The sequence below is a fragment of the Mastomys coucha genome, unplaced genomic scaffold (genome assembly GCF_008632895.1).
Source record: "Mastomys coucha isolate ucsf_1 unplaced genomic scaffold, UCSF_Mcou_1 pScaffold5, whole genome shotgun sequence".
Lineage (NCBI taxonomy): Eukaryota > Metazoa > Chordata > Mammalia > Rodentia > Muridae > Mastomys > Mastomys coucha.
In genome coordinates, this window is record NW_022196911.1 from 27,267,490 (window position 1) to 27,293,941 (window position 26,452).

Consider the following 26,452-nt stretch of genomic DNA (forward strand, 5'->3'; position numbering starts at 1 on the left):
TGAGTTCCAGGACAGCCAGGGCTACACAGAGAAACCCTGTCTTGAAAAAACAAACAAACAAAAAAGAATACAATTTAATACTATGTAGGATCAACGTGCCATTACAATAAGTAACTAATAAGAAATGGTGGCAGGCACCACATAGAAACTTAACTTCACTGATGTCTAGCTTTTTACAAATCAAGTATACTGGATATTTATAAATTTGTTCAGGTGATACAAAGCCTGGAAGAGATGTCGTTGCTGGTGATACATTGAGAAGTACTCACACATATATTTGTAATTTTAACTTTTTGGACAGTTTAACAATGCTGCCAACTATGGACAAAAGTAACCCAAGTTTACCATGTTGATTCAAGAGTTCAAGTTACATTTATTCCATGTATATGAGTATTGTACTGTATTAAATATGTAAGACCTTATCTACATGGAATTGGTTATAGAAACTATTAGTCTGTAAAGAAAAAGGTGCTACTATAGAATGGTCCTTAGGTACTATACTGTGGTTTCTAAATGCCATCCTTTTAATATTGGTGTCTATAACACTACTCATAAAGAGCTGTGTCTATAGTGGCATCCTAGTTTCATAGTAGCAGTGATTTTTCTTTCTTTTATTCTACTTCTTCTGAAAAAGTACCAAAAATTCAGTTCCCAAGCAAATAAATGTACAGCTCTCTATTTTGGGTCATTCTTTAGTGGACTTGTTACTTTATTCTATACTATTGAAAGGTATACTTCCCTTACTCATGAAAAGTTCCAGAAAATACTTAATTCTGAGCTCCTGGAATTGTTGAACAAAGTTAGTGTAGGAAGCCTGGTAACCTAAAATGCCTTCAGAGAATGATCATCACAGATTAACTCCACAGGGCAATGGCGAGGGTTGGGGGAGGTACATGCCAAGTAAAATGACCACATTTTCCTTCTGAATCATGACTCTGGAACTATCCCTACAAAGTGAGGCTACCTGTTCACTAGGAGAAAGCTCTTTGAATGTTAGAATTTTACCAACTTTTCTTCAGAGTCACAATGTGGAGAGTATGATTCTATTTATATAAGAGAAGGCAGAAGAGGTACTGTGGCTCTCAGGGTTTAAGTAGAATCAGGACATAGTTATAAAGGAACATGAAGGGACTTTCTGTATCTTGATTATGACGATTGTTACGTGCACTTGTCAGAACTCATACACCCAAAGAACTCATACAAGGGTGCATGACAAGCAGAGTCAAGTTTTGCTGTGTAGAAATTATACTTCAATAAATAAGATTTAAATAAAGGAGTCTGGATTGTAACTCAGTGGTTGGGGCCACTTAGTTGGCATGTGTGAAGTTTGTAAAACCTCTGTGTGGCTCTACAATGTAGGGAAATATGAAATTTCTTCCTTTTATGGCCTTCAAGATTGTATACAGAGAGATTAATAAGGTACATGCTGTTGTATACATTGAATGTGTTTCACTTCACCTCTGACCAAACTATGTCACAACTATTGTAGACTACCTTTCACCAAAAACAATGTCGAATCCAGTGTGACAATGCACCCTAAGTTTTCTTTAAAAAAAAAAAAAATAGCATATGGGCAAGTGAGATGGTTCTGCAGGTGAAGACACTTGCTGCCAGATTCAATAACCTGAGTTTGCTCCCCAGGACCCAGATGGTGGACAGAGAGAATTGACTCCTACAAGTCATCCTCTAACCTCCAGATATGTACTATGGCACCTACACATACACAATATACAAACAGATGTAGATAAATGAAATAAATCTTTTAAAAATAGTGTAGGGTATATATTTTATTGTAGATAACGGATTTTACCTTGTTCTAGTTATTAACCTATCTTTGGAAAAGAGGAAAAGGTCACATTATGCCACCAGATGAGGAATTCTTAGTTGGCACTTGCTCCACAGTAACTAAGCAAAAAATTATTGGCTTACAGAGATTACACAACCCCAAACAGACAGACAGATAACCAAAAGAATGTTGTCTCCCTACCAGCACCCATGACCAGTGTTTTACACATTTAGTTCTACCCCAGTCCACAGCATAGACTTTATTCCACTTTCTTAAGCAAGCCCCCTTTCCTCCATATTTCAATATATCCCCTTAGTCAGCATCTACCTTGGCTAGTCTGCAGGTGGCAAGACATGTTCATTCACTCAACACTCATGCAATTCATTTGATGCTTCTAAGAAGTGACTGCCTCAGCTGCACAGATTGACATGAGGAGAAAAGCCTGGCACAAATAGCACAACTGAGCTGGGTCAGCTCTTAGGATTCAAGGAGCCCAGCTCTGAGTCCACATCGAGCTCCCTACCTAACTGGATGAGTAGTCTAAAAGTCTTGCTCACTTTATGCTGAATTCAGAGTCACAGCAATGTTTATTTCTTCATCCCACTCAAATCAGGTATTAGATTTACTTATGTGTTCAATGCTCCCAAGGAACATTAAGGATCTGCCAACTTTCTGGCCCAATCTTTTCTACTAACATGTCCTATAAATGGATAACCACTCCACTCCCAACTCACAGAATGTTTCCAGCTATATACTTTTCAATATAAAGGCCATGTGACCAAGTAAAATACAGAAAAAATGACATGCTTACTCACTGATCTTAACATCCACGGCCATTCATTCTTCTCATACAAAATGCCCAAAGGAACTCTTCTGTAACAGAAATCTAACCACCACCCATAATGAATCTGTGGCAAAAACCATGATCCTCCATCCCTGGCCGGCCACACTACAGAGCACATAAACATATTAATACACTCTGAAAGAGCCTGGTATAGTAGTATACACATCTAATCCCAGTATTCAGGAGGCAAGAACAGGCAGACCTCTGTGAGTCTGAGGCTAGTGAGTGAGGAACTCACTCTACACAGTGAGTTCCAGGACCCAGGGCTACAGAAAGACCCTGTCTCAAAAAATAAAAATAAAAGCATAACTTTTAGAGGACCTGGGAAGGCTGCTTCATGGTGGAGTAACTACAGCATACCATGTGGAAGGCCAAAGGTTCAATCCCCACCACTGCAATGGTAGGGAGGAATGACTGAAATCCTGAGCAAATAAATCTGCTCAACTCTAAATTCTATTAAGGCAAGGATTGCATTAACTCCTCTATAATTTCTCCCTAGCATATGCAAGGCCCGACACAGGGGACACTAAGGTGTTTTCATAAGTGATTTGATTCCCTTCCCTATGCCGCTTCTTTTTTGTTGATATACTGTCATAATTATCTAACTCATTTCTTGCTGACATGATTACGTCAGGATAGGAGTGTGGTGTCTGCTATATCCTGGTACTTGGAAAGTGGAAGTAAGAGGATTAGAGTTCAAAGTCAACTGTAGGTATATACCAAATCTAGGCTAAAATCTAGGCTAGCCTAGATCTTGTGCCTCAAAACAAAACAAAACAAAACAAAATAAAACAAAAACCAATGACAACAAAAAGGAAGTAAGAATGTCGTATTTCCAAAACGTCAAGCCACACAGCTATGACTGAACAGACTACAGGTAAAGTCAACTGTGAAAAATGCTCAGTGAGAATTACAAAATAAGCTCTCACTTTTAAGGAAGTGAGTTCTTGTTCTTGAACCATGCAATTTAACAACCCAAACAGTTGTAGCCAGTTTACAGAACAGGCTCCATTAGCACTTGGCACTCAGTTCAGAAGAGAAACTAAAACTTTTTATTTTGCACCTCTCCTGGAACTTTGCAAGCTCATCAACTGCACAGCCATTTGCCAAGAAACAGAATTTCAGGAGCTGGTCATTACAAAATTACAAAAGGGCTTTTGTAAACCAATCACTCAACCCCAGACTACTGCTCTGACAGGAGTATAACTAGCCTTACTTTATTGATTCAAAAATGTCTTCCCATTTCTCACCCACAATTTCCTTTTGTACCCCTCAAGTTGGTTTAAATCTTTCTTCCAAGAAAAGAAATAATTTGTACCAGAAAAAAATTTAAAGCCCAAATAAGTTCTACAAAATTGTATTAATTTTATGGTTCAAGTATGTTATTCACTAACATCTAGAGTACTGCACAAGCAATTCTAACCAAAAACTTCACTTCAAGTCAAGTGAAAGTGAATGAATTAAAATGGCACAGTCATACAGTCATTAAGCAGCATTATCACCTAGATCCAGGAAGAGCACTAGGCGCCCCTAAATACCTACGAAGACATAAGCCACTGTCTAGCTGCTCAAGGGCAGTCTCCAATCAAGGTTTATGCTATTGAAGAAAAGGAAAGAGGATGTGACTAGATAGACTAAAAAACGTGTAGTCTCTGTATAAATCAAAATTCTGAGAAAATGAAAATGGTGCCATGGAAACTGACTTTGAGTTCACCTATGTGATCTCAAAAAAACTAAAAATGCAAATCCACTATGGTGGGCATACAGTGTGGTCTCTTAGAAGAATCTCTGGGTAATAAGCTGGGAGAAGCTAGATGCCAGCCATTGGAAGATGTGGATAGTAGCTGCACATCCATAGTCTAATACTAAGGAAAAAAGAAATGTATAAAGCAAACAAAGACCTTTCTAATCTGCCAGCTATAATGGAAGTGGTGTCCAGACAGTCTTCCATAAAGACCCTTATGGTGCAGGGCATCACATGCCTGCTGAACCCACAGACACTATGGAAACCTTAAAAGCCACAATCCAAGATAAGGAAGAATTTTTCCTAACCAGCAAAGTTTGATCTTTGCTGGTAAGCAACTCCAAGAGTGATGTGCTTTGTCTGACACTATATTCAAAGGAGTCCATCTTCACCTTCTGTTGAGACCTTTTGGTGGTGCTAAGGGAAGGAGAAAGCCACATACTACTAAAAAGGTTAAGTTGACTCTACTGAAATAAAAACAAAAACAAAACATAAGACAAAAACAGTAACAACAAAAAGCTTGCCAACCCATACTCTTGTAAAACACAGGGAAAGCATGACTAGACTGAACGCTAAAACCTGGCAAGCAGACTGACTAAATAAGTCTGCATCAAAAGCACGAAGTATTCAACAACATGGCTAGAGACAGAGTTGGCAAAAAAAAAAAACATATAAGACATAAGTTCCAAGCAGCCTTGAACACTGGAAGAACCATCCCAAAGACAGAAAAGTGACCTGTGACCCTAACTGTGAAGAACAACTTAAGAGTTTGTATGGCTAGTTTTGTGTGCCAACTTGACACAGGCTGGAGTTATCACAGAGAAGGGAGCTTCAGTTGGGGAAGTGCCTCCATAAGATCCAGCTGTGAGGCATTTTCTCAATTAGTGATCAAGGTGAGAAGGCTCATTGTGGGTGGTGCCATCCCTGGGCTGGAAGTCTTGGGTTCTATAAGAGAGCAGGCTGAGCAAACCAGGGGAAGCAAGCCAGTAAGGAACATCCCTCCATGGCCTCTGCATCAGCTCCTGCTTCCTGACCTGCTTGAGTTCCAGTCTTGACTTCCTTTGGTGATAAACAGTAGTGTGGAAGTGTAAGCTGAATAAACCCTTTCCTCCTCAACTTGCTTCTTGGTCATGATGTTTGTGCAGGAATAGAAACCCTGACTAAGGCAGAATTTAACAGACATCTGGATGAGCAGGAAGGACCACTGAGAGCTGAGGTTTTGAGCAGCAATCAAAGGAGACTGCATTCAGACACTATGCCCCACCAAGCTCTTCCCTTGAAGAATATTTAATACTTCTTTATTTAATCCCCAGTGCCAATTTAACCAAGTCAGTCTGTCCTGTTCTCCTTTTACTCTTACTCATCTGGTCCCCTTTCTTTTTTCTTTTCTTTTTTCTTTTTTCCTAAGCTTATACTCTTTGCCTTTTCACTTTCCATTTGATAGGTTTTCCCAAAAACTACAGGCTAGCCTCATTTGCAGGGTTACCTTATCTCAGCCTGCTGTGCCCTGGGAATCTTTTAGATTATTCTGTTGCACTTCTTTCCATCTTTCTTTTCATTCTCCTTTAGACAGACTGCCTCACTGTGTCCCTATTTCACCTTCTCTCTTTACTTTTCCTTCCTCTATTTTTTCTGTATCAACCCAATACTAACCACTAACTCTTTTTTTCCCATTTCTACTCATCAGACAGGAACTGACACCTTAGTCTATCGTGCTGTCAGGGTTCCTTTATTTCCTAAAATAGTTTGAGCTTAAGGGGTGATTATTACTTAACTATGACTGTAAATTCATAGTAGGCCTATATTTTGCTAGTGATTTTTTTTCTGTAGACAGTATTTTAGAGTCCTGGAGATTTAAACTAGTGCACCAAGCACCAATATAGCACAGCAAAATGGCATCTCAATCCTATTACATCCTAGTCTTTCTTAAGTGTTTTAAACATTTGTAATAGAAGAGTAATATTGATTTAAAAAGAAAAAATCAATCAACAACCTAACCCCAGATGCATAAATCCCTATGCAAAAATATAAAAACAACAAACAAAAAAGGCAACATGACCCCCTCCAAAATTTACCAATCAGACAGTAATATCCTCCAATGACAATGAATTAGATGAAATTCCAGACAATAATTATATTTAAAGAAACAAAAAGGACATAAACAAACTCCTGAATGAATTCCAAGAGAATATAAACAGCTAAACAAAAGAGAAGTTAGCAGTGGACACAAATGCTGGCTAGTTTTTAAATGATAAAATCAAACTAAAGTTGTGATCACGTAGCCAGGTCTACAGAAGATATCTGAAGGAATGCTCTGAGCTAAAGAGAAAGATATATCCCATGAAGGGATCTGTCTATCTTATAAGGACACATGTTTTCTCTCATTTTGATTTCATGGATTTTTACATAGATAGATGAAATCATCTATAATATGGAAGTACAAGTGACATCAGGGGAAAAAGAGGAACTACACAGGAAGGGGAAGCGCGCAGAGGAAGGGAGAGCAGTAGCAGGGCAGCGCTATTTAATGTTCCTTATGTTGTAGTGACCTCCAACCACAAAATTATTTTGTTGTTACTTTATAACTGCAATTTTGCTACTGTTATGAATCATAATGTAAATAACTGAGATGCAGGATATTGGATATGGGACCACCAAAGGGGTCATGACCCATGGGTTGAGAACAGGTGTACTAAGGGTATGAAGAGAATATACTCAGTATATATTCATGTGTGTGTGTGAGAAAGAGAGAGAAAGGGTGGGGGAAAAATGAATATCAAAGAACTAAAGGCAAAGACTGGAAGTGTACCAACAGTGGTAGAATACTTTCCTAGTATATGCAAGTCCCAAGACTTGTTGCCAGAACTTCAAAATTACATGCTGACAGTTAAAAACCAACAAATTGAATAAATCCTTAGCTATCAACACTTAATGATATTACAAAGTAGAGTTAAGTGTGATAGGGAAATGCCTCTCATCCAGTACTTGGGTGGGTGAGGCAGGTGGACACAAGTTCAATGCCAGCCTAAAGTACATAGCATACATCAGGCAAGAGAGACAATGAAGGGAAAGTGAGAGGAGAAGATGGTCCATGACAGAACAGACTTTAAGCAAAAAGCTATCACTAAAGAGAAAGAAAAGCTGTGTATGCTGATAAAAAGGATTATTTCATCAAGAAGAACTTGTAAATATGCCCACATCAAAACACATAACTATGTAAAGCAAATAATACTACTACTGACAAGAAAAAATGCTTAATTTAGTAGTGAGGAACTTAAATACTACTTGTCTTCGATAATGAATGGATCAAAAAGAATAACTAAGGACATAGCAGACTTAAACAACATTGAAATCAAGATGGACATACACAGAAGCTTCAATCCCATAGCAAGTGAACTTCAGATTCACTTAGAGAATAAACAGAATTCTCCAGGACAGTCTGTTAAAACTACAAAACTGAACTAGTCTCACAAATTAATGAAGGATGAAAACATATCATTTTTTTAAAATTTCTGATAACACACACACACAAACACATGGATGAAATGAAAAACAAAAATGGTTTTAAGGACTGTATATTGTCAGACAAGGTGGTTCTTGTCTGTAATTCAAGTGGCTGTGGTAAGAGTACCATGAATTTAAGAAAAATCTGTGCTACACAGCAAGTACCAAGTCTGCCATGACAATGCAGTAAAAAGTTGCAGAAAGAAGGAAAGCAAGAAAGGGAGGGAGGAACAGATAGGATTACAGAATAAAGAGCAACAGCCTACAGAACAAAGGCCAACTGAAGTTTTTCCTTTTAACTCCTGTCTTAGTCAGGGTTTCTATTCCTGCAGAAACATCATGACCAAGAAGCAAGTTGAGGAGGAAAGGGTTTATTCAGCTTACACTTCCACATTGCTGTTCATCACCAAAGGAAGTCAGGACTGGAACTCAAGCAGGTCAGGAAGCAGGAGCTGATGCAGAAGCCATGGAGGGATGTTACTTACTGGCTTACTTCCCCTGGTTTGCTCAACTTGCTTTCTTATAGAACCGAAGACTACCAGCCCAGGGATGGCATCACCCACAAAGGGCCCTTCCCCCTTGATCACTAATTGAGAAAATGCCTTACATCTGGATCTCATGGAGGCATTTCCTCAAGGGAGGATCCTTTCTCTGTGACAACTCCAGCTTGTGTCAAGTTGACACACAAAACCAGCCAGTACAATTCCTTTTACACAAGTGTAGAGACTGTACATTTAGCACACAAAAGTTGCCTGGTTTAGGAAGAGTTTAAGTAAAAAGTAGCCTTAAGTTTAATGTGAAGGAAAACAGCAGAGAGAAGGAGAAGAGGAGGGAGAAGGAAAGAGTAAGAGAGGAAGGAGTGAAGACCAGAGGAGGGCACTGGACCACCTGAACTGAACTTACAAATAGTTGTAAGCCACTGCTTGGGTGCTGGGGTCTAAATTCTGGTCCTCATTAAGAGCAACAAAAGAGCCATCTGACCACTGAGGCATTTCTCTCCAGCCTCTCACAAAAATAATTTAAAATAATAATGGCCAGATGCATACCTTTAATCAGAAGATATTCAGAAGACAGAAGCACACAAATCTCTTGTGAGGTAGAGGTCAGGATGGTCTGCACAGCAAGTTCAGAACAGCCAGGGCTATATGTCTCCAAAAATATTAGTAAGAAAATAGAAAACATTCTCTTGAAAGCTATCTGTACGCCTACACTTACCACAATACTTCTAACATCCAAGCAAATGTACACATACAAAAATGCAAGTACATACAATATAACTTGTTCTCTAAGGCTTACATTTGTGACAAGGTGAATTTACTTGTTATGCCAACTAAAACAGAACAGACACAGAAAGACAGACTGCAAAGTCTCCACATGTGTGACTAAAGTCAAACATATACAAGTAGAGAACATGGCTGTCAGGAACTGAAGACAGGTGGACATGTGAGGTGTTCATCAAAGAGCAAATTGTTGTTTTGCAGAGTAAATTCTGGAAATCTAACGTACAGACAGCATACATACAGTACAGGAAATATAGTTAAAAATTAAAAAATAAAACATAATTATGTCAAGTAATAGATGTTAACTAATATGTGATAACAACAATGTAATAAATATATCAAAATACCGTGCTGTGTATCTTAAATATATCTCAATGAAATTAATACAAAGTCAAGGAAAAGCAAAATCACAACTAACAAGGCATGACCAGCACACCTATTGCTTTTCTTGGTGCCACTGAGATTTACAGATGCTAGGGCCCACCTGCTTGTAAGCACCACTGGAGAAGGCACTTCCTTCCTCACATTCCATTCCCCTTAGTTTTCTATCCTCTCTGTGCTAACACACCCCTTAGCACCCCGCCCTAATTCTTCTGTACACGACTCTCATGCTTAGATCTAATCTGCCAGTCTTCAAGAGCCACACCTGAACAACAACGGATGGAGCTACAGAAACTACCCCATTATACCCAGCCAAATTTCCCTTATACATCTCAATGTAGATTTTATCAATGTACTATGAGAAAAATGGTCCTGACAAAGAGAAAAGACAATTCTATCTAGATTATCCAGGATTCTAAAGTAAACCAAAAGAAAAAAGGTATAAACTCTTTTCTTCCAAGTTAAACTTGAAGTATTTTTTACTTACTTAAAAAGTACCCAAACCAAACAATTTGTGGTCTCAAAGCATAAATCTAGGTATTTGAATTTAAAAAACTATCAAAAATGAGAAAATCTTTGATGAATAATAATGTTTTGGAAGGGTGTGGCTCAGAGGTAGGCTTACGTAGTATATGTGAGGCTGGGGGTTTAACCCAACACTGCATCAGCCATAATCACACCTACCCACATGCTCTTGCACACACATATACATGCACATGCACAGACAAATACACACCCACACACAAACATACACATACAGGCACACAGACACAATGTTGCACTCTGACAGAGTCACCGTCCACAGTTTCAGAAAAATGTCATTGTTTAGAATGCCTTAAATGCTAGAAATCACCATTTTAAACAAAAGGGCTCTTTGATAACTTTGCCAAGTTTAATTTTTAATTGGTTTTATGCAGAATTATTAGTATCAAGACTAATTTTGAAACAAGTAACTTTTGCTTAAAATTTAAAATCTTCACTTCTTTGTATAGTATTTTTAACTGTGTGCCACTTGGCCACAACATTTTTATAAATGTTTATAAGCTAATAGTGGTTCTAACCCAAACATGTAAATGCTGAAGTGAACCAGCTGCCTACAGATCTGTTTCTTTTTTTGTTCCATTTATATGTACTGTACACAAAATGAAGCATCCTCCTTCATGCTCTTCAAACTGTAGCATGAACTTTCTCATCTTATGGGTTTTTTCATTTTTTTTCCTATTTGTTGCTTTTCAGAGACAAGATCGCACTATATAGTCCTGACTGCTCTGGTACCAACTACATAGACCAGGCTGACATCAAACTTTTGGTGATCCTCCTACCTCTGCCTTCAAGTGTTGGGATTATAAGCATGTAACATATCTAGCATAGTATATATTTTCTTAATACAACAGACACAAAGAAAATGCTTGTCTTTAAACTGTTCACTGAGTAGGCTTTTGTTAACTGAGCATGAGTGACATGAGCTGCCACCACTTGACTCTATTCTGTATACACCTATCTTAGCCATAATAAAGAGGCACATGCAAAACAGGGCAACCTATTTTAAGCCAACATACTCTTGGAGGTTTTACTTAAGTGCTCAAGAAATGGCAAAGTAGATCACTTAACAAAAAAAAAAAAAAAAAAAAAAAAAAAAAAAAAAGAAAGAAAGAAAGAAAGAAAGGAAGGAAGAAAAAAAAAAGACTAAACCCTCAAAGAATCAAGGTAAAGTATGACATAGGCACAAATGATCATAAGCTCAAATAATGGTTTTAGAATCATGTGGCCAGAAGAAAGTTACTTTTGATCCAAATAAAGACATTGAGTTATTTATTTATTTATTTAATCCCAAACTAAAATATAGCAGTCATCCAAACAAAAGCTTCCTATTTCAAACAGTGAATAGAAAGGTCAATTTAGTAGACTCCAAGACTTATACCTGGTTCAGAGAATGTGTCGCTGATATCATCATCTCTGTCATCCTCATAATCCTCTTCCTCTTCTTCCTCCTCTTCATTTTCAGAAAGCTCATGCTCACTGCCAAACCCTTCATCATGGTCCTCATCATCAAAATCATCATCATCATCCTCATCATCTTCAGGACTGTATTTGGTTGGCTGTTCTCTCATGTTGTCAGACACAAAAAGAGAATAATTGTGCTCTTCTTTTTTCTGGGAAGAATCTGAAACAGAAGTGCTGGCAGAAAGGCTGCCACTCTCTGCTGTGGATACTAACCCAGGACTATCCTGGGGCAGAGGACTGAGTAATAGTTCCTGGGTTTCCTTGAAAGGCAAAGCCGGAGTGCCATGACCCTGATGAGGCTCCACCCCCCTTCTCTCCTGCCTCTTTGCCACAGCTCCACAGTAGCAGGTGTTCTCCTTTGCTACATCTATGTGAACCTGGCTCAGCAAGGGCCGGCCCTGTTGCACAGTGTTGATCTTGACTTTTGCTTTTTTTACATAGTCTTTACATTCAACATGAAAATTCACCTTCTCATTATGATACATGTTGGTCTTCACCATGATCTGTGTGCTTGAAGTAGGTTTGCTTGCTTTTTGGACACAGTCTGACGATGGGACCTCAGCCTGAAGTGTCTTTGAAGAACACACAGGGGCAGCTGCTCTACTTGTGATCTTTTTACTAGGAAAAGAAGAGGGGGGCAAGGGATTCTGTTTGACACTGAAGAGTGAGTCGGGGTAATAAAGAGAATCAGAAACAGACTGAGAGTCCTCACTGTTGAGCTGGGCCAATGTTGGAGTTTTACTGATGACCTCTTCATCTTGGTAAGGGCTAGAAAAGTCATCAAGACCCAGGTAATCCACCTCTTTTGTCCCCCAGATGTCACAGCTGGTTAGTTTGGTGTACTTAGTTAAGTCTTCACAGTATGTGTCCCACTGTTCCCAGTTTGAAGTTAAAGCATCCTCATTGTCCAGGACATCTGTGAAAGTCTCCAGATTTTCAATGTCTTTGCAGTCTTCCAAAGAAAGGAAGTTGTCTCTAGGATTCTGTTGATAATTCATCTCTCTATCCTAAGGAAGGGTTAAAACGGGAAGTCACATACCATGCTTTAGGAAGAAAATATTCATCTCCATCCATACCTGCAAATGCCAGAATAAATGCTCTACCTCTGGTCTGCTTTAAAATAAAAGCTACTGACACGATATCTTCCCCTTATATCTATATACCTTTATTTCATTGGGCACGGACAAGTGGGAAAATACTTCCTGTGAGGCTAAAATATGGGCCCAAACATTAAGGCCTCTTCTTATCTTAGAAGTATTCTTTAGAAATGAACTTCAAGTAAGAATCAAATATTGAAGACTTTACCTTCATCACAGAATTCCTCCACTTAAGGAGGAAATTAAATATGGAGACAAAGAGTCCAGAGTGCTGAAAGTTAATTGTAAAATTGTTAGGACTTGGAAAAGATCTAGGTAACAATTATTGGCATGGGAAGTCAAACAGTTCTCACGCACTACATAAATGTGATTTTATAATGTAGTAAAAGGCCTGGAGTGGTGGCACACACCTTTAATCCACTCAGAAGTCAGAAGCAGGATGACCTTTGTGAGTTTGAGGCCAGCCTGGTCTATATAGCAAGTTCTAGGCCAGCCAGAATTCCATCGTAAAACCCTGTCTCAAAAAATAAATAAATAAAATGTAGTTATATTCTATAGCTATGGAAAATGAAGTTGAGCCCTAATGCACTAACACAAAAGGTTATCCATCACATATTTCTTTGTTTAGAAAAAGCAAACTCCAGCTGAAGAGAAGGCTCAGTGAGTAAAAGCTTGATGACAAGTCTGACCAACCCCTGGGACCCATATGATACAAGAAGAGAACCAGTCTCAGTTACTCTCTGACCTAAACATCTACACTGTGACATGTGTGCAGACATATGCACACACCAACACTATATGAATGTGGGGTGGAGCGGGTGAGTGAACTATGTGTCATCCATCCAAAGTAAAAGGCATACTCAAATGTTTACATGTTCATCTGTATCTGCTAGCAGTAGTTACCTTTGGGGAAAAATCTGAAGAGTGAAGGCTCAGAAAAGGAGTGGGTTTTCAGTTTTCCAGTTTACTGTGTTCCAATGAATTTTCAGTTTGTGTATGTGCCTGTGTATGTGTGAGTAGTTTCACTTTAGTAGTTTATATACCATACCCTATTTTTATTAGGTATAGAACTCAATGATTTTTAATGAACTCACAGGCTTATATACTCAACTTTACAAATTTTCAGCATTTCTGTGTTGTTTAAATAACATGTAATTAAAATTAAATTGGGGGCTACAAAAATGGCTCAGCAGTTAAGAGCACTTACTAACTTTCTAAAGAACCCAAGCTAGGTTCCCAGCACTGTTGTCTGGAAGCTCAAACCCACCTTTAACTCCCAGCTCCAGGGAAATCTGTCACCTCTGGCCTCCTTAGGCACCCTCAGTCATGTGCACAGCTAAAATATAAGTCCTCTACTCCTGACCCTTGGGTTAGCCATGGTGGCACAAACATTTGATCCAAGCACTCATGAGGCAGAAGTAGGCAGGTAGCTGTGAGGTTTCAGACCAGTCTAGTCTATATAGCAAGTTCCAGGCCAGCTAAAGCTACAAGTGAAATCCTGCCTTAAACAAAACAAAACAAAACAAAAAGGAGTGGGGCTTCAGAGAAGTTAAGAGCACTTGATGCTCTTGCACCCACTTGGTGGCTTACAACTATCTAGTTCCACAGTGCCACATATGCTCTTTTGGGCTCTGTGGGAACCGTGATACATGTAGTGCACAGACATGTGCAGGTACACTATCCCAGCACACTAAATAAATTGTTATTTTTTTACCCTGGGAACTTTGTGTCTACCTCAGAAACAAGTCAATACCCTATGACACTGCTTATAGTTGCTAATTTGTCTTATCGTCTCTACCATACATCTTGTGCATATATCATTCCTTAGTTTGTGAGCTTAAAAGCCCTTTAGCAGTTACTGTATCTCACACACAGCTTGCTTTCCTCACAAACAACTGGACAGATAATCTCTTCATATACTACTTTCATCAATTGGGTATCTTTCTAAAATTAACAGACTTAGTCACAAGAATCACACCTGACCTCTAGTCACATCTCTTTTCTTAAAACCAGATCTGTGTGGCCCCCACAATCCTCCTTCCTCAGCCTCTTGGTTAATAGTTATTTACCTGTGTGAGGCTTCACATCATGAACATTCTTTTCTCTTTTCAGACATTTATAAATAAAAGCTCTTTAACAGCATTTTGATTCAAATCAATTAAAACTAAAACCAAAAAAAAAAAAAAAAGTTGCTTACCAGCTCATACATGAAATCTGGATCAGAACTGTTGGCTAAGAGATCTGTGCTCATCAGAGTCTGTTCTGAAAAGGTGTGGCTTCGAAAGGCATCCCCAAAAGGCGGGTCCATTCCGCTTACGCTGGGCTACAACAAAACCATTTCCACATTTCATTTACAGACAGCTTCAAGCCCAACTTACTACACATAAGCCCATCCTTACCCAAGTACATAATTTATTTCAAAAAATAACCTGTCTCTTTTGTATGGCACACCAAGAGCTTTTCTAGCACTGAACTTGGACCTCTATGAGGAAAGGAGCTAAGATATATATAAAAAAATAAGAATAGATTTAAAAGTATCAGGACAGTAAATCTCAACAACTTCTAAAACTTGAGGTTTGGTCACTAGAGTCAGCATACAACATTGGGTTCTTTATTTTTTAAGCTATATAAACATTTCTTAAAATCCTTCTCTATCAAGACTCTGTTCTAATTCCCCTAAAGAAGAGAATGCCCTCCTATTTTCTGAGGGCTGCAGCAATAGTAAGTCAGACCTAAACTATATTCCTGAGTCCAATGTCTTACTTCCCTAAACAAACAACATCTTGGTATCTTTTTATAGGTTGGGGGTAGGGCATGTGGAAGTCACAGGACAATTTGCTGAAGTCAGTTTTCTCTTTCAATCTTGAGGGTCTGGGAGACTGAACTCAAGCCAATCATGCTCTACGGCAAGAACCTTTCTTTATCCATTGAGCCATCTTGCCAGTCCAATTTAGATATTTTCAGTCTAACCAACAGGAACAACATAATAGCCTTCTAAGTCTGTAAGCCATGGCTACAAATATGGACTTGCTCTCTTGTTTTCCTCTCTCTCCCTTTTACATTTCTTCACTTATCCAAACCACTTCAGCTGCATACCCTGCTCAAACAAAAAAGAAGCCACACTCTGAAAACTGTAAAAACGACAAACATTCTTCTTACTCTCCCACAAGTTTCAAAAGTTTTATGAGCATTAGTGGCCCACCTACCTACTTTCTACTTACACCCTCCTCTTCCTCCCCTGACTTGCCTTCTCTGTTCTCCTAGCTACTCCCACATGACATGTGCTCACATTTGTCTGATTTTTGCCAGACCCTCCAAAACTTTGAGGTCTTTCTTTTTACAAAAATCTAGCTTAAGCAAACAAGTTTTAGAGTCCTAATTCAAGCAGCCAATAGACAGCAGACCACACCTTGTTTGTGGCTCTTTGGGCACAGAGGTTGAGAAGGAAGCGGCTTCTAGTCCTTTAGGAGTCAGTTACCACGTCTTCCTTGTTAGCTTCTGCTGCAGTCACCAAGCCATCCCGGCTGTTTTTGATCCCTGTGCCCAAGGGATTGATTGTTGTGTACAGTCCCACTTAGGAGGCTCTACCTGCTCATTATTTCTAGATTTCTTCCCAGTACTCTAACTGGGGGGTAGAGGTGGGCATGAAAATTAACCATGAACAGAAATAGGGGAAAGTTTGGATAAGAAAATATGGACAAATAAGCTTCTGGCTCTTATTTCAGTGATTGCCTCAAACTCAAAGAGACCAATAAAAAGGAGTTGTCTCAGCCTGATGTGGTACTATATGCCTAGGATTCCTTTTCAGGGCCAGGGCAGGAAGGTTGTGAAATTGAAGCCAGCTTCACCTACACAGCAAGACCAGGTTAAGAGAAAGAAAAGCTAAACACATACATACACACATACACGTACAAATACATACACATGCACACACACACATGCACATGCACACATGTACGCACGCACATACTCGTTAGAGGGTTAGAATATGAAAATACCACTCCTGGATGTATTTACAGAACATACAGATGTGTGTGCTTCTATGTGTGAGTCAAAAATCACCACTTATCAACTCTTGTAAATGGGAAAGCTGGGAAGCAAAATATCAGAATACCAAAAATAGGATTTGGGTGGCAGATTAAATTTCCAGGTAATTCATTCTGTCCTCATAAGGCCAGCAGGTTTAGCAAGTAACCTACTTACCTGCCATGCTGCTTGTGTCAAGCTCATTAAAATCTTCAAAGCTACAGCAAATAAGGAAACCAAAGAGTACATACATCTAGGTGAGGGCAGAAATCAGCTGTTTTTGAAGCTAGTGTGCCAAGCTGTGGTAAGATGCAGAAGGCTTCTAGCAGTAACATCATGCCCTTTTTATCATCACAGAGAATCACACTATTCCACATGTGATTTACCTGAGGCATTTCCAAGCCCAGATCCTGTGAGTCCAATTCCAAACTTCTTCTTTTTCTTGTTTGTAAATTCCTTTCCAGCTTTACTTTTAATTCCAAGATCAAAGATGACTTTCACAATAAACAGCAGATTTCCCCAGAATACCTTCAGTTCAACTGCTTGGGTCACCACTTTTTTAAAAAAATAAATTTGCGGTTCTGTCAAATAACAGAAAGTAACTTCACTGAACTCCATTGAAAACAAGTTGACCTTTCAAATGAACATTAATAAAGAACACTGCTTTAAATACATCTTATAGTTGAATTTTCAAGAATTGCATCATGTTGTAATAGCTACTATTCTGAAATATACCCTTTAACATTGTTTATTTCTGAAATAAGGTTTGTCAATAATCAACTAGCAACTGAAAACAACGACATGCACCTGTAATGGGTGTGGGGCAGAGCCCTGGAGATAAGGCAGGAAGATCACAAGGCTGAGCTACCCTGAGCTACAAAACAAGTTTTAGGCTAGCCCAGGCTATTAATAAAGACTCTCTACCAAAAAGATAAGTAAAAAAGTAAATTAGTAACAGTCTTTTTTTAAAAAAACAAAAAAACAAAAACTTTAATAGCTGGGCAGTGGTGGTGCACACCTTTAATCCCAGCACTTGGGAAGCAAAGGCAGGCAGATTTCTGAGGCCATCCTGGTCTACAGAGTGAGTTCCAGGACAGCCAGGGCTACACAGAGAAACCCTGTCTTGAAAAACAAAACAAAAAAACTTCAATATATCCCCATCTTTTCTGTGATTTGAAAGATATATTAATTCTAAAGTCATTTTCATTCCCTTTATCATTGTTGTGAAGAAATAAATCTTAACATTTTACTGTATAATCATTGACTGTAAAAGTGATGTACTGTTTATAGATCTTATAACTATGCAACTGTCATGAATAAACAGAATTTAACATATCCTCTACATTAAACATGACATTTGTGAATTCATCAACATGATATATATATGTGTGTGTGTGTAAAAGCTGTCCTTTAAAAATTACTGTTTTAGGCTGCAAGGAACTCTACTTATTGCCCAGTCCAATTCCCTCATGAAGTATAACTCTAAACTATTGCTCCCAAAGGTTACTCCATTTTTAATGGCACACTAATGGTAAATGAAACAAGAACTACCTCGCACAGTATTTCCAAGGGTTGGGCTAAGCTGACTGTAATCACCTGGCATGGGGTCTTAAAGAGGTGGAAGCTTTCCTTCCTTGCTATGAAAACCTTAATGGAAAGAAAACCGAAAAGCTACACCGCCTTCAACCTCTCCAAATGTAATTCTTGGGGTATAATCTTAGAACCAACAGCATCAACCTAGATGCATTAGAATTACAGAATCCCAGGCCCTACTCTCACCACCAGAAAACACACTGGAAGGGTGGAGCTTAGCAATGCACTTTAATATGCTCTCCTGGACTAAGGGGGCTAAGAATCAGTGTCCTGATCTTGCTCTCATTCAGTCCAGACACAATGTCACCACTCCTTTAAAAAAGGAAAAATATGGCACCACACCTTAAGTTGAACTGCCTTCTGCAGTTCTCACATTCAGCAGACTAGAGGGTAAGAGTGGTACACTGCTCTGATTTCAAAGATTGATTGCTTGAACAAATGAGAGTGGAGAAGGAATGCTAATTGTTCACTCAATTAGGCTAATGAATTGACAGCCATTTGTATTTCCTGGATATCTGCTGGCCCTTCCATAGCTGGCTCTCTCACTCCTACTTACACTGGTCCAGCTGAGGAAATACTGTTAGGGTAGGCCCAGAAACAGAGTCTTTCAGTCCAGTGTAACAGTCTAAAGCAGTGGTTCTCAGACCTGTGGGTCTTGATTCCTTTGGCCTTGGCAAAGGTCTACCTCCAAGAATATTTATTATAGTTCATACAGTTTTAAAGCAGCATCAAAAATAATTTTATGGATAGGAATCACCACAGCATGAGGAACTGCTGCATGCAGCATTAGAAAGGTTGAGAAGCACGGGTCCAAACAGAAAAGATTATGCAAACACCTGCCAGTCAAGCTTTGGCTCAGGTAAGCTCCTGATGAGGCCCTACAGGTATGTAGCCTAGTCCTACTCTATCTTCCCACTTGACTCTTACTGTGGGAAGAAAGTCACGCCATCTTCTCCAGATTGATTATTTAGTTCCAAGAAGACAACTCCTTCATTCCATGGCACAATCAAATGGACTAGTAAAACCCTGGTAGTCTACATCAGCTGAATTTGGGGCTGTTACTTTCTAAAACCTTAAACATACCATTACGAGCACCAGGGTTTGAAAATGTGGCAAGAAATATAATCCTAGTCAACACATACTTACTGGTGTCTACTAATGATGCTACCCTAACAGCCTGGCCTAACAGAGCAGCCAGAAGAGGGCAACTCGGACAGTCACAATTTTCACTTGCACATTACAACAACATTAGATCATTTATAAACGGAAAAAGAAAAAGAAAAAGAAAAGAAGAAAAAAGGAAAAGAAAACACCTAATTGGTGAGATGTCATGTCTATACTGCCAGGTAGCCAGAAAACCTGCAGCAGAGAGTGGTGAGTTCAAAGACAGCCTAGAAGGTATACACAGCAAACTCTAGCTCAGAGGGAGATAGGAAGAAAAGGCAATGGAAAACATGACATGAGAGAAGAAGGGGGACTATTTAGAGGCAGGAATGGGTAGAACAATGGCAAAAATGGATGAACAAAGTATACATATGTACAAAGGTGGTGTAATGAGACCCATTACCTTGTAAGCTAACTTTAAGGACTAATTAAAAGGCTGACAAGATAGTTCAGGGGGCAAAGACACTTGCTTCTCAAGCCTGAGTTCCATTCTCAGAACCCACATAAAAGTGGAAGGAGAGAAGTGACTACACAAAATTGTCCTCCAATATCCACATGTATACTCTGGCATGCACAGACACACAAAAAATGAAAGGGCCTGTGCACATAGCTTTAATACCAACTCTCAGAAGACAGGTAGGCAGATTTCTTTGAGTTCAAAGCCAGTATGTCTACCTAGTGAGTTCCAGGCCTGCCAAGACTTCATAGCAAGAGACCTTGTCTTAAAATAAAATAAAATAAAATGTCTTACCATTTAGATCTGCGATGTGGGTTATTTTAGTTTAATTGTGTAACAAGAGTGCAAGAAAAAATAAGGTATCTATTCTATAGCATTTACCAACACACAGCATCTCTCATAATGAGACACTGCTTTAAACTTGTGCCCTCTAATGACCAGCATTTACAAATGGGACATTACTATCTGCTGAGTCTTAAAAGGACTAGGGACTTAAAAGATGGTAGAATAACACTAAGGGAAGGTCTAACTTGCACTGAAGGGAACCTTTATACTTCATAGGTCTTAAAAGTATTCAAATTTTTGATATCAAAATACATCAAAAGCAAGGGTCATCATTTCCCAAAATGTGACTAAAATACTTCTTATAAGGAATATTTACCCAACCAGAGGACTGTTATGGTTTGGAAAGCACTGAGCAAAACTACCATCAGTGCAGGACTCCTCAACGTTAAGGAGCTTCTGTGCACTGTAATCTCAACAGCTGAACATAGCCCATGACACTTCCTAAAACTGCCCAGGAAGCCTTCCTCCCAGCCCCAAGACAAAATACAAACAAGGAAGAAGTTCAAGTTTCCCAGTTGCCCCTTCTTTTGCTCACAGCACGGTGGCTTGCCAGTTCTCAGGACAGTTGTGTGTCTTTATCAGAGGAGACAAAACTGGACCATCAGAATATCTGCCAACAGAGTTTTTGTGCTTGGCTTTTAAAAAAATATTCAGCAACATTTCCTAGGTATCATCAATTCTGTACCAGAGAGCCAGCTCTCTGAGGCAGAGAATGGGGTCAGTAAAAGTTGAGCAACAACAGTACACCAAGAATATAGTTCCAATCTCTTTCACAGCCCTGTTCCTACTCTCTGGTTTTTCATTCTCTGAACATATACTAAGGCAACAGCTAAAGCAAGACAGTACACACAGTCAAAGGTCAGCTTACAAAAGCTTATTCTTAGTGCTCTGCAAACTATTCATCATAAATAACTTCAAAAGCAAATCTACGAGTTGACTGGTGAGCTCCAAGACTCTCGGCTCCTGAGTTTTGGTATATTTCCTGGTCACATCAAGAAATATAGAAGCCTCTTTATAGACTATTGGAAGCATGGTGGCTCATGTCAATAATCCCAACACTTGGGGATTGAGGCAGAGGGATCATTGCTTAAATTCCAGGCTAATCTGGACTACATAATAAGTCAGTCTGTCACTCTCTTAAGATAAAAAGGACAGAAACACACACATATACACACAAAACACTCTTTATAAATGAAATCTCTTATGAATGAATAAGCAGACATGACAGTCAGAACTCCTTTTTATTGACTTGGTTTAGGCCACTGACTCCTTTTAATAATTTGAAAATAGCTCCTCACAGTTAAGTGGTAAAACCCTTTCTGAGTCATCTAACATCACCAGAACAGTGTTTAAAATTTTTGACACACCCAATAGTATAGCTATCATCTAAATTAATGAAAAACAACAAGGGTTGAAGAGGACAGGAATAATCAGAACCCTCATGAACTGCTTGCTGGTAGAGATGTAGAATGATACAGATGGTAAGAGAGAATCTGGCAGTTCCTCAAAAAGGTTAAAGGATTATCAGATGTCCAGCAACTAACTCTGTTCTGGACTTACACAGAAAAATCCAGACAGATGTGTACTGTACTCCCACATTCAGAGAGCATTAAATACAAGAGCCAAGACGTGAAAACAACTGAAATAGCCATGCATGGACACACAACAGAATGTTGTTCAACCATAAAGACGCATGCAATTCTAACAGATGCTACAACAAACCATGAACACAGTACGTGAAGTAAAGTAAGTATAATACAAAAGGACAACTGTAAGACTCCACTTATATCATGAGCCTAGAACAGAGAAAATTCATAAAGACAGGAAGTAGACCGGGGGCTAGAAGTTGTGGTTTAATGGACGGTTTCTAAGATGGTAAATACAAAATGTTCTGGAAACAGTGGTGATAGCTATACAACACTGTCAATTACACACTTAAAAATGGTTAAAATGATCCTAGGAATGCTGGCTCATGCCTGTAATCCCAGCACTCATGCATGAGGGTGAGGCAGAAGAACTGGCACAAGTTTGAGGTGAACCTTAATAACACAGCAAGTAACAGATCAGCCAGAACCGCACAGTGAGAACCTGTAACAAACGTGAAATACTTTTATGTATATTTTACATTTTAAGCTGTTGTTAGTAATATTTTATTATATAGAACTTGTAAGGAAAATATTAGAAAGACTGAAGTTTATCCATCTCAATGAGCAGAGTTAGGGCAGCCATGCTGAAACTATGAGATTCACTTTGGATTTACACTTTAACAATCTATTATATTGGGCTGGAGAGATTGCTCAATGGTTAAGAACACTGACTGATCTTCCAGAGGTCCTGAGTTCAATTCCCAGCAATCATATGGTGACTCACAACCATCTGTAATGGGATCTGATGCCCTCTTCTGGTGTGTCTGAAAAAGCAATGGTGTACTCACATACATAAAATAAATAAATCTTTTTTAAAGAAAACAATGTAGTATATTTTACATACTTATTCATCATACAAAACCAAAAAATCCATGACAGTTAAAACTAGAAAAACAATTAGCTTTCTAGCTTTTTATCTTTTCTCATAACTCATGTGTCCATTACTTGAATTCCATCCTTTCTCATCACCTCATCACATACTTGACCTTTCTTGATCTCCTATGTGTTATACCCATATGTGCATTATGTGTACATGCATATACACATTACAGGCTAGAAACTGATGAGGGGACATGTAGATTCCTTCTTTCTGAGATTGTGTGGCCTTAATACAGTATGTACCAGATTTTCGTTATCCATTTACCATGGCTAACCCAAGGGTCAGGAAACTGAGATTGGGTGCATTGTTCACATCTACTATGCCAACATTCAGTAAGCAGAGGTAGGATGATCTTTTTAAGTGTGAGGCCAACCTAATTTATACACATGTTCCAGAACAGCCAGGGTATGTATAGAGAGATCCTGGCTCATAAAAACAAACAATGGGTGGAACTTTCCAAATAACTAATTTAAATAATAGGTTTTTCCAGAGGCTTAATGGAAAAGGAGGGAACAAAGGAACATGTGAAGGAAGGAAAGAAAAGACAAGGGAACAGAGAAGGAGAAGACGGTAAAGCAGACGTTCAAAACTATTGATGTGGATATGTATAAAGGTTATACAATGGATGAACCACAGAATTCCCTTGTTTGGCAAGAAAAGCAGCTTACCAGTCATCTAAGTCCCTTACAAACCAGAGTCCATCTGCCGCACATGGTCTATCCTGCTACACCTCATTCATTCTCTGTAAAAATTCTTTCCCTTTTGAAAACTATTCTACTCTGGTCAAAATAATCCTTCAGACATTATTAATTTAGCCATTGCTTGCTAGTACAGCAGAGCTAAGAGGTCACAAGGCCTTTACACCATTGACAAAGCAAAGGCTTCTTCTACAAGGATGCACTGGGGGCAAGGTAAGGGTCAAGAGCCCCACAGAGCAAAGCCCTGCCTTATGGAGGAACTTCACTACAGCTTACACTCTGCTAGAGTCCTTTAGACTCAAGAATTTATAGACATGTAAATCTCCAAATAGATAATTACAGGTTGTATCAAGAATTATTAGCATAAGACTCTCATTGTTTATTTCTCAAGTCCTACTGCTGGTAGATCTTAGAGACAGACAAAAGACAAGAGAAAGAAGACAAATTAGATACTTTTTTTTTTTTTTTTTTAAAGATCAGGGGAGTGGACTGGAGAGGAGTTGGGATTATATGATAAAATGCAGTGTATATGTGTATGAAATTCTCAGAGAATAAATATTATTAAAAATAAAGATCAAAGGTCATTTGAGTAGCCCAAACAGTATTGAGCCACTGTGCTCCTTCTACACTCCTACCCTGTAAACCCCTTTATTGCAGTCACTTCAAATATTCTATTAGCTTCATAGAATTCTAAAAATATAAGGGCTGAACTATGTTTGCAACCAAAAAAATAAATAAAAAGAATGAAAGACACATTTTGCTGAACTAAGAGTATCTTCAAGTCTCAAAAGTGCTATCTCTTGGGGCTGGAGTTAGTAGTTAAGAGCACTTGTTAGCCAGTGGTGGCACATGCCTCTAATCCCAGCACTCTGCAGGCAGAGTGACAGTCTGTCCACAGAGTGAGTTCCAGGACACAACAGAGCAAAGTGTCTTGAAAAACAAAACAACAAAAGCAACACTTGTGATTTCAGAGGTTCAGTGCTCAGCACTGTTATGGTGGCACACAACCATCTGTAACCCAATAGTTCCAGGGGATCCAAAGCCCTCATCTGACATCTGTGGGCACCAGGTACGTGCACAGTGCAAATGCATATACGTAGGCAAAACACTCATACACATAATAAAATAATCTTTTTTTTCTTTTAAAAAAAGAGATCTTTCTCCTTGAACTTAAATCTTGGAGGCTTCTCACACTTTGTTCAGTTTCTTTGGAAGGCTAAGCTAAAAGGACCTTTTAAGCAATAGGGAAGACATTAATGAATCATTTTAAGTTAGATGGAAGGGCTACTTGTTATTTCTAAAAATTAATGATTAGAAGACATTAGGGGCATTCCATACAGCCTGTGTTCTATTTAAACTGTTCCAGAGCACAAGGGCAGAGGTAAATTCTTGACAGAAGCAGAGACTTCATTTCTAACCTAGCCACTCTTTTATCAACAAAATACTCAATTTATAGTTGTACTGCTGTTTATAGATTTAAAGCACATGATAGAATCTAGTGAAAGTAACAGTAGCCACTGTTTTGGTAAAATTATACTGATGAAAGTTCATCACTTTCCCATGTTGTCTATTTTATACTAATTTAAAAAACACACTTCAGCAAGAAAAAGAGATCTCTCTAAGGTCGTTAACTAAATGATGCCTCTGAACAAACCTACCACCATAGACACTGTACTCTGAATTCCCCAATGTCCAAAAGATTCCCAAATTCCCTTCAACCTCCACATACACATGCATGTGCCTACCACCTTCAGCTAGGGTATCCCTGTGCTAATAGCCAACCACCTCACAGATATTATGCCAGCAACTCCATCAAAGTGCTCCTACTACAAAACAGAACTTTCTCTCTGACAGTCAGGTGTGAAGGACTGATCTCAGCTTCAACTCTTCCCTGACCATTTTACTAAATCATGTTGCTAATTCATTAATAGAGATCTACTAAGCACACAAATACATCATCTAACTGTAACCTTTGCTTGGCTCTCATTACCTTGAATCATTCTAATATTTGCCTATACAGTTTTTCTCTCTCTAGTCCTTAGGCTTTACTTCTATTTTTGTTATGTTTTGAGACAAGGTTTCATTGTATAACCCTGACTGGCCTGGAACTGGATTTCACTATTTAGACCAGGCTGGCCAACTCACAAAGATCCTCCTGCCTCTGCCTCTCTGGGATTAAAAATATATGCCAGCCACCACACACAGCCCTATTTCCCTAAAGAATCCCAGGTTGATCTTGACTCAATCCTTCTGCCTGTGCAAGTTGGATGCTAGCTCACAGAGCTACCTGGCTTACAGATGCTACCTGGCAAGAGGCTTATTTTGAAATCTTCCTTGCCTGCCAGATCTTAGCACTGTACTCCGAAGTCTTCTGTAATATCTAAAATATTCAAGATAACAAGTGAAACAATCTTCCCACCCCTACTGTCCACTTTAAATAAACATGAATATTATACTAACCTCACCAGCTTCCCTGGCACCCTTAAGGTGCCTACAATCCAACTTCACTTCCCCTAAGGCTCGCCAACAGTGAGACTTTCTCTTGTGTATTTTTGCTCACGTTTTTCTTCTTCCTTGCTTTCACTGATAGAAATCTCTGAGACTAATAATCATATTCCTTTGTCTGTTTCATTATAGTGCCAAAACCAATGACAGAAATTGGGCAGCTTGGCTGACAATGAATGAAAACTCTCTGAAGACCACAGATCCTTGGGGACAATGAGTCAGAGGTAAAGCACTCTGACTTTCATACTCAATGAGGTCACCACAGAGAAGTCTGACATTCAATACTTACTTACTGAGCACTGTATATGTGCCAAAGTATCTTAAAACAGCTTCCTAATTTGTCTTAAAAACACTATCAGATAGAAAAAATATTAAAAGTTGAACTCTTAAATTTTCTTTAATTCTCAAAAATCCTATATGATCTTGAGTTGATTTTAAAGAGCTGCAATAATTCTTATCTAGGGAGGAAAGGGTGAAGGAATAAGATTTAAAAAGTAA

At 38.8% G+C, this 26,452-nt stretch overlaps 1 protein-coding gene across 4 annotated transcripts in view; it reads right to left on the minus strand.

Annotated features, from left to right (window-relative positions):
* The window catches only part of Crebrf (CREB3 regulatory factor), a 59,789-nt gene that overhangs the window by 21,436 nt on the left and 11,901 nt on the right, over positions 1-26,452 (minus strand). For 3 of the 4 annotated variants that reach the window (XM_031354880.1, XM_031354879.1, XM_031354881.1), the window contains exons 2-4: positions 17,053-17,247; positions 14,838-14,963; positions 11,461-12,550 (exon numbers count right to left, since the gene is read on the minus strand). In XM_031354880.1, coding sequence (XP_031210740.1) covers positions 11,461-12,550; positions 14,838-14,963; positions 17,053-17,061 — 1,225 coding nt within the window. In that variant the 5' untranslated portion in view covers positions 17,062-17,247. Of the gene's footprint in view, positions 1-11,460; positions 12,551-14,837; positions 14,964-16,049; positions 16,178-17,052; positions 17,248-26,452 lie in introns of all 4 variants that reach the window. The other variant, XM_031354882.1, reaches the window with a different exon arrangement.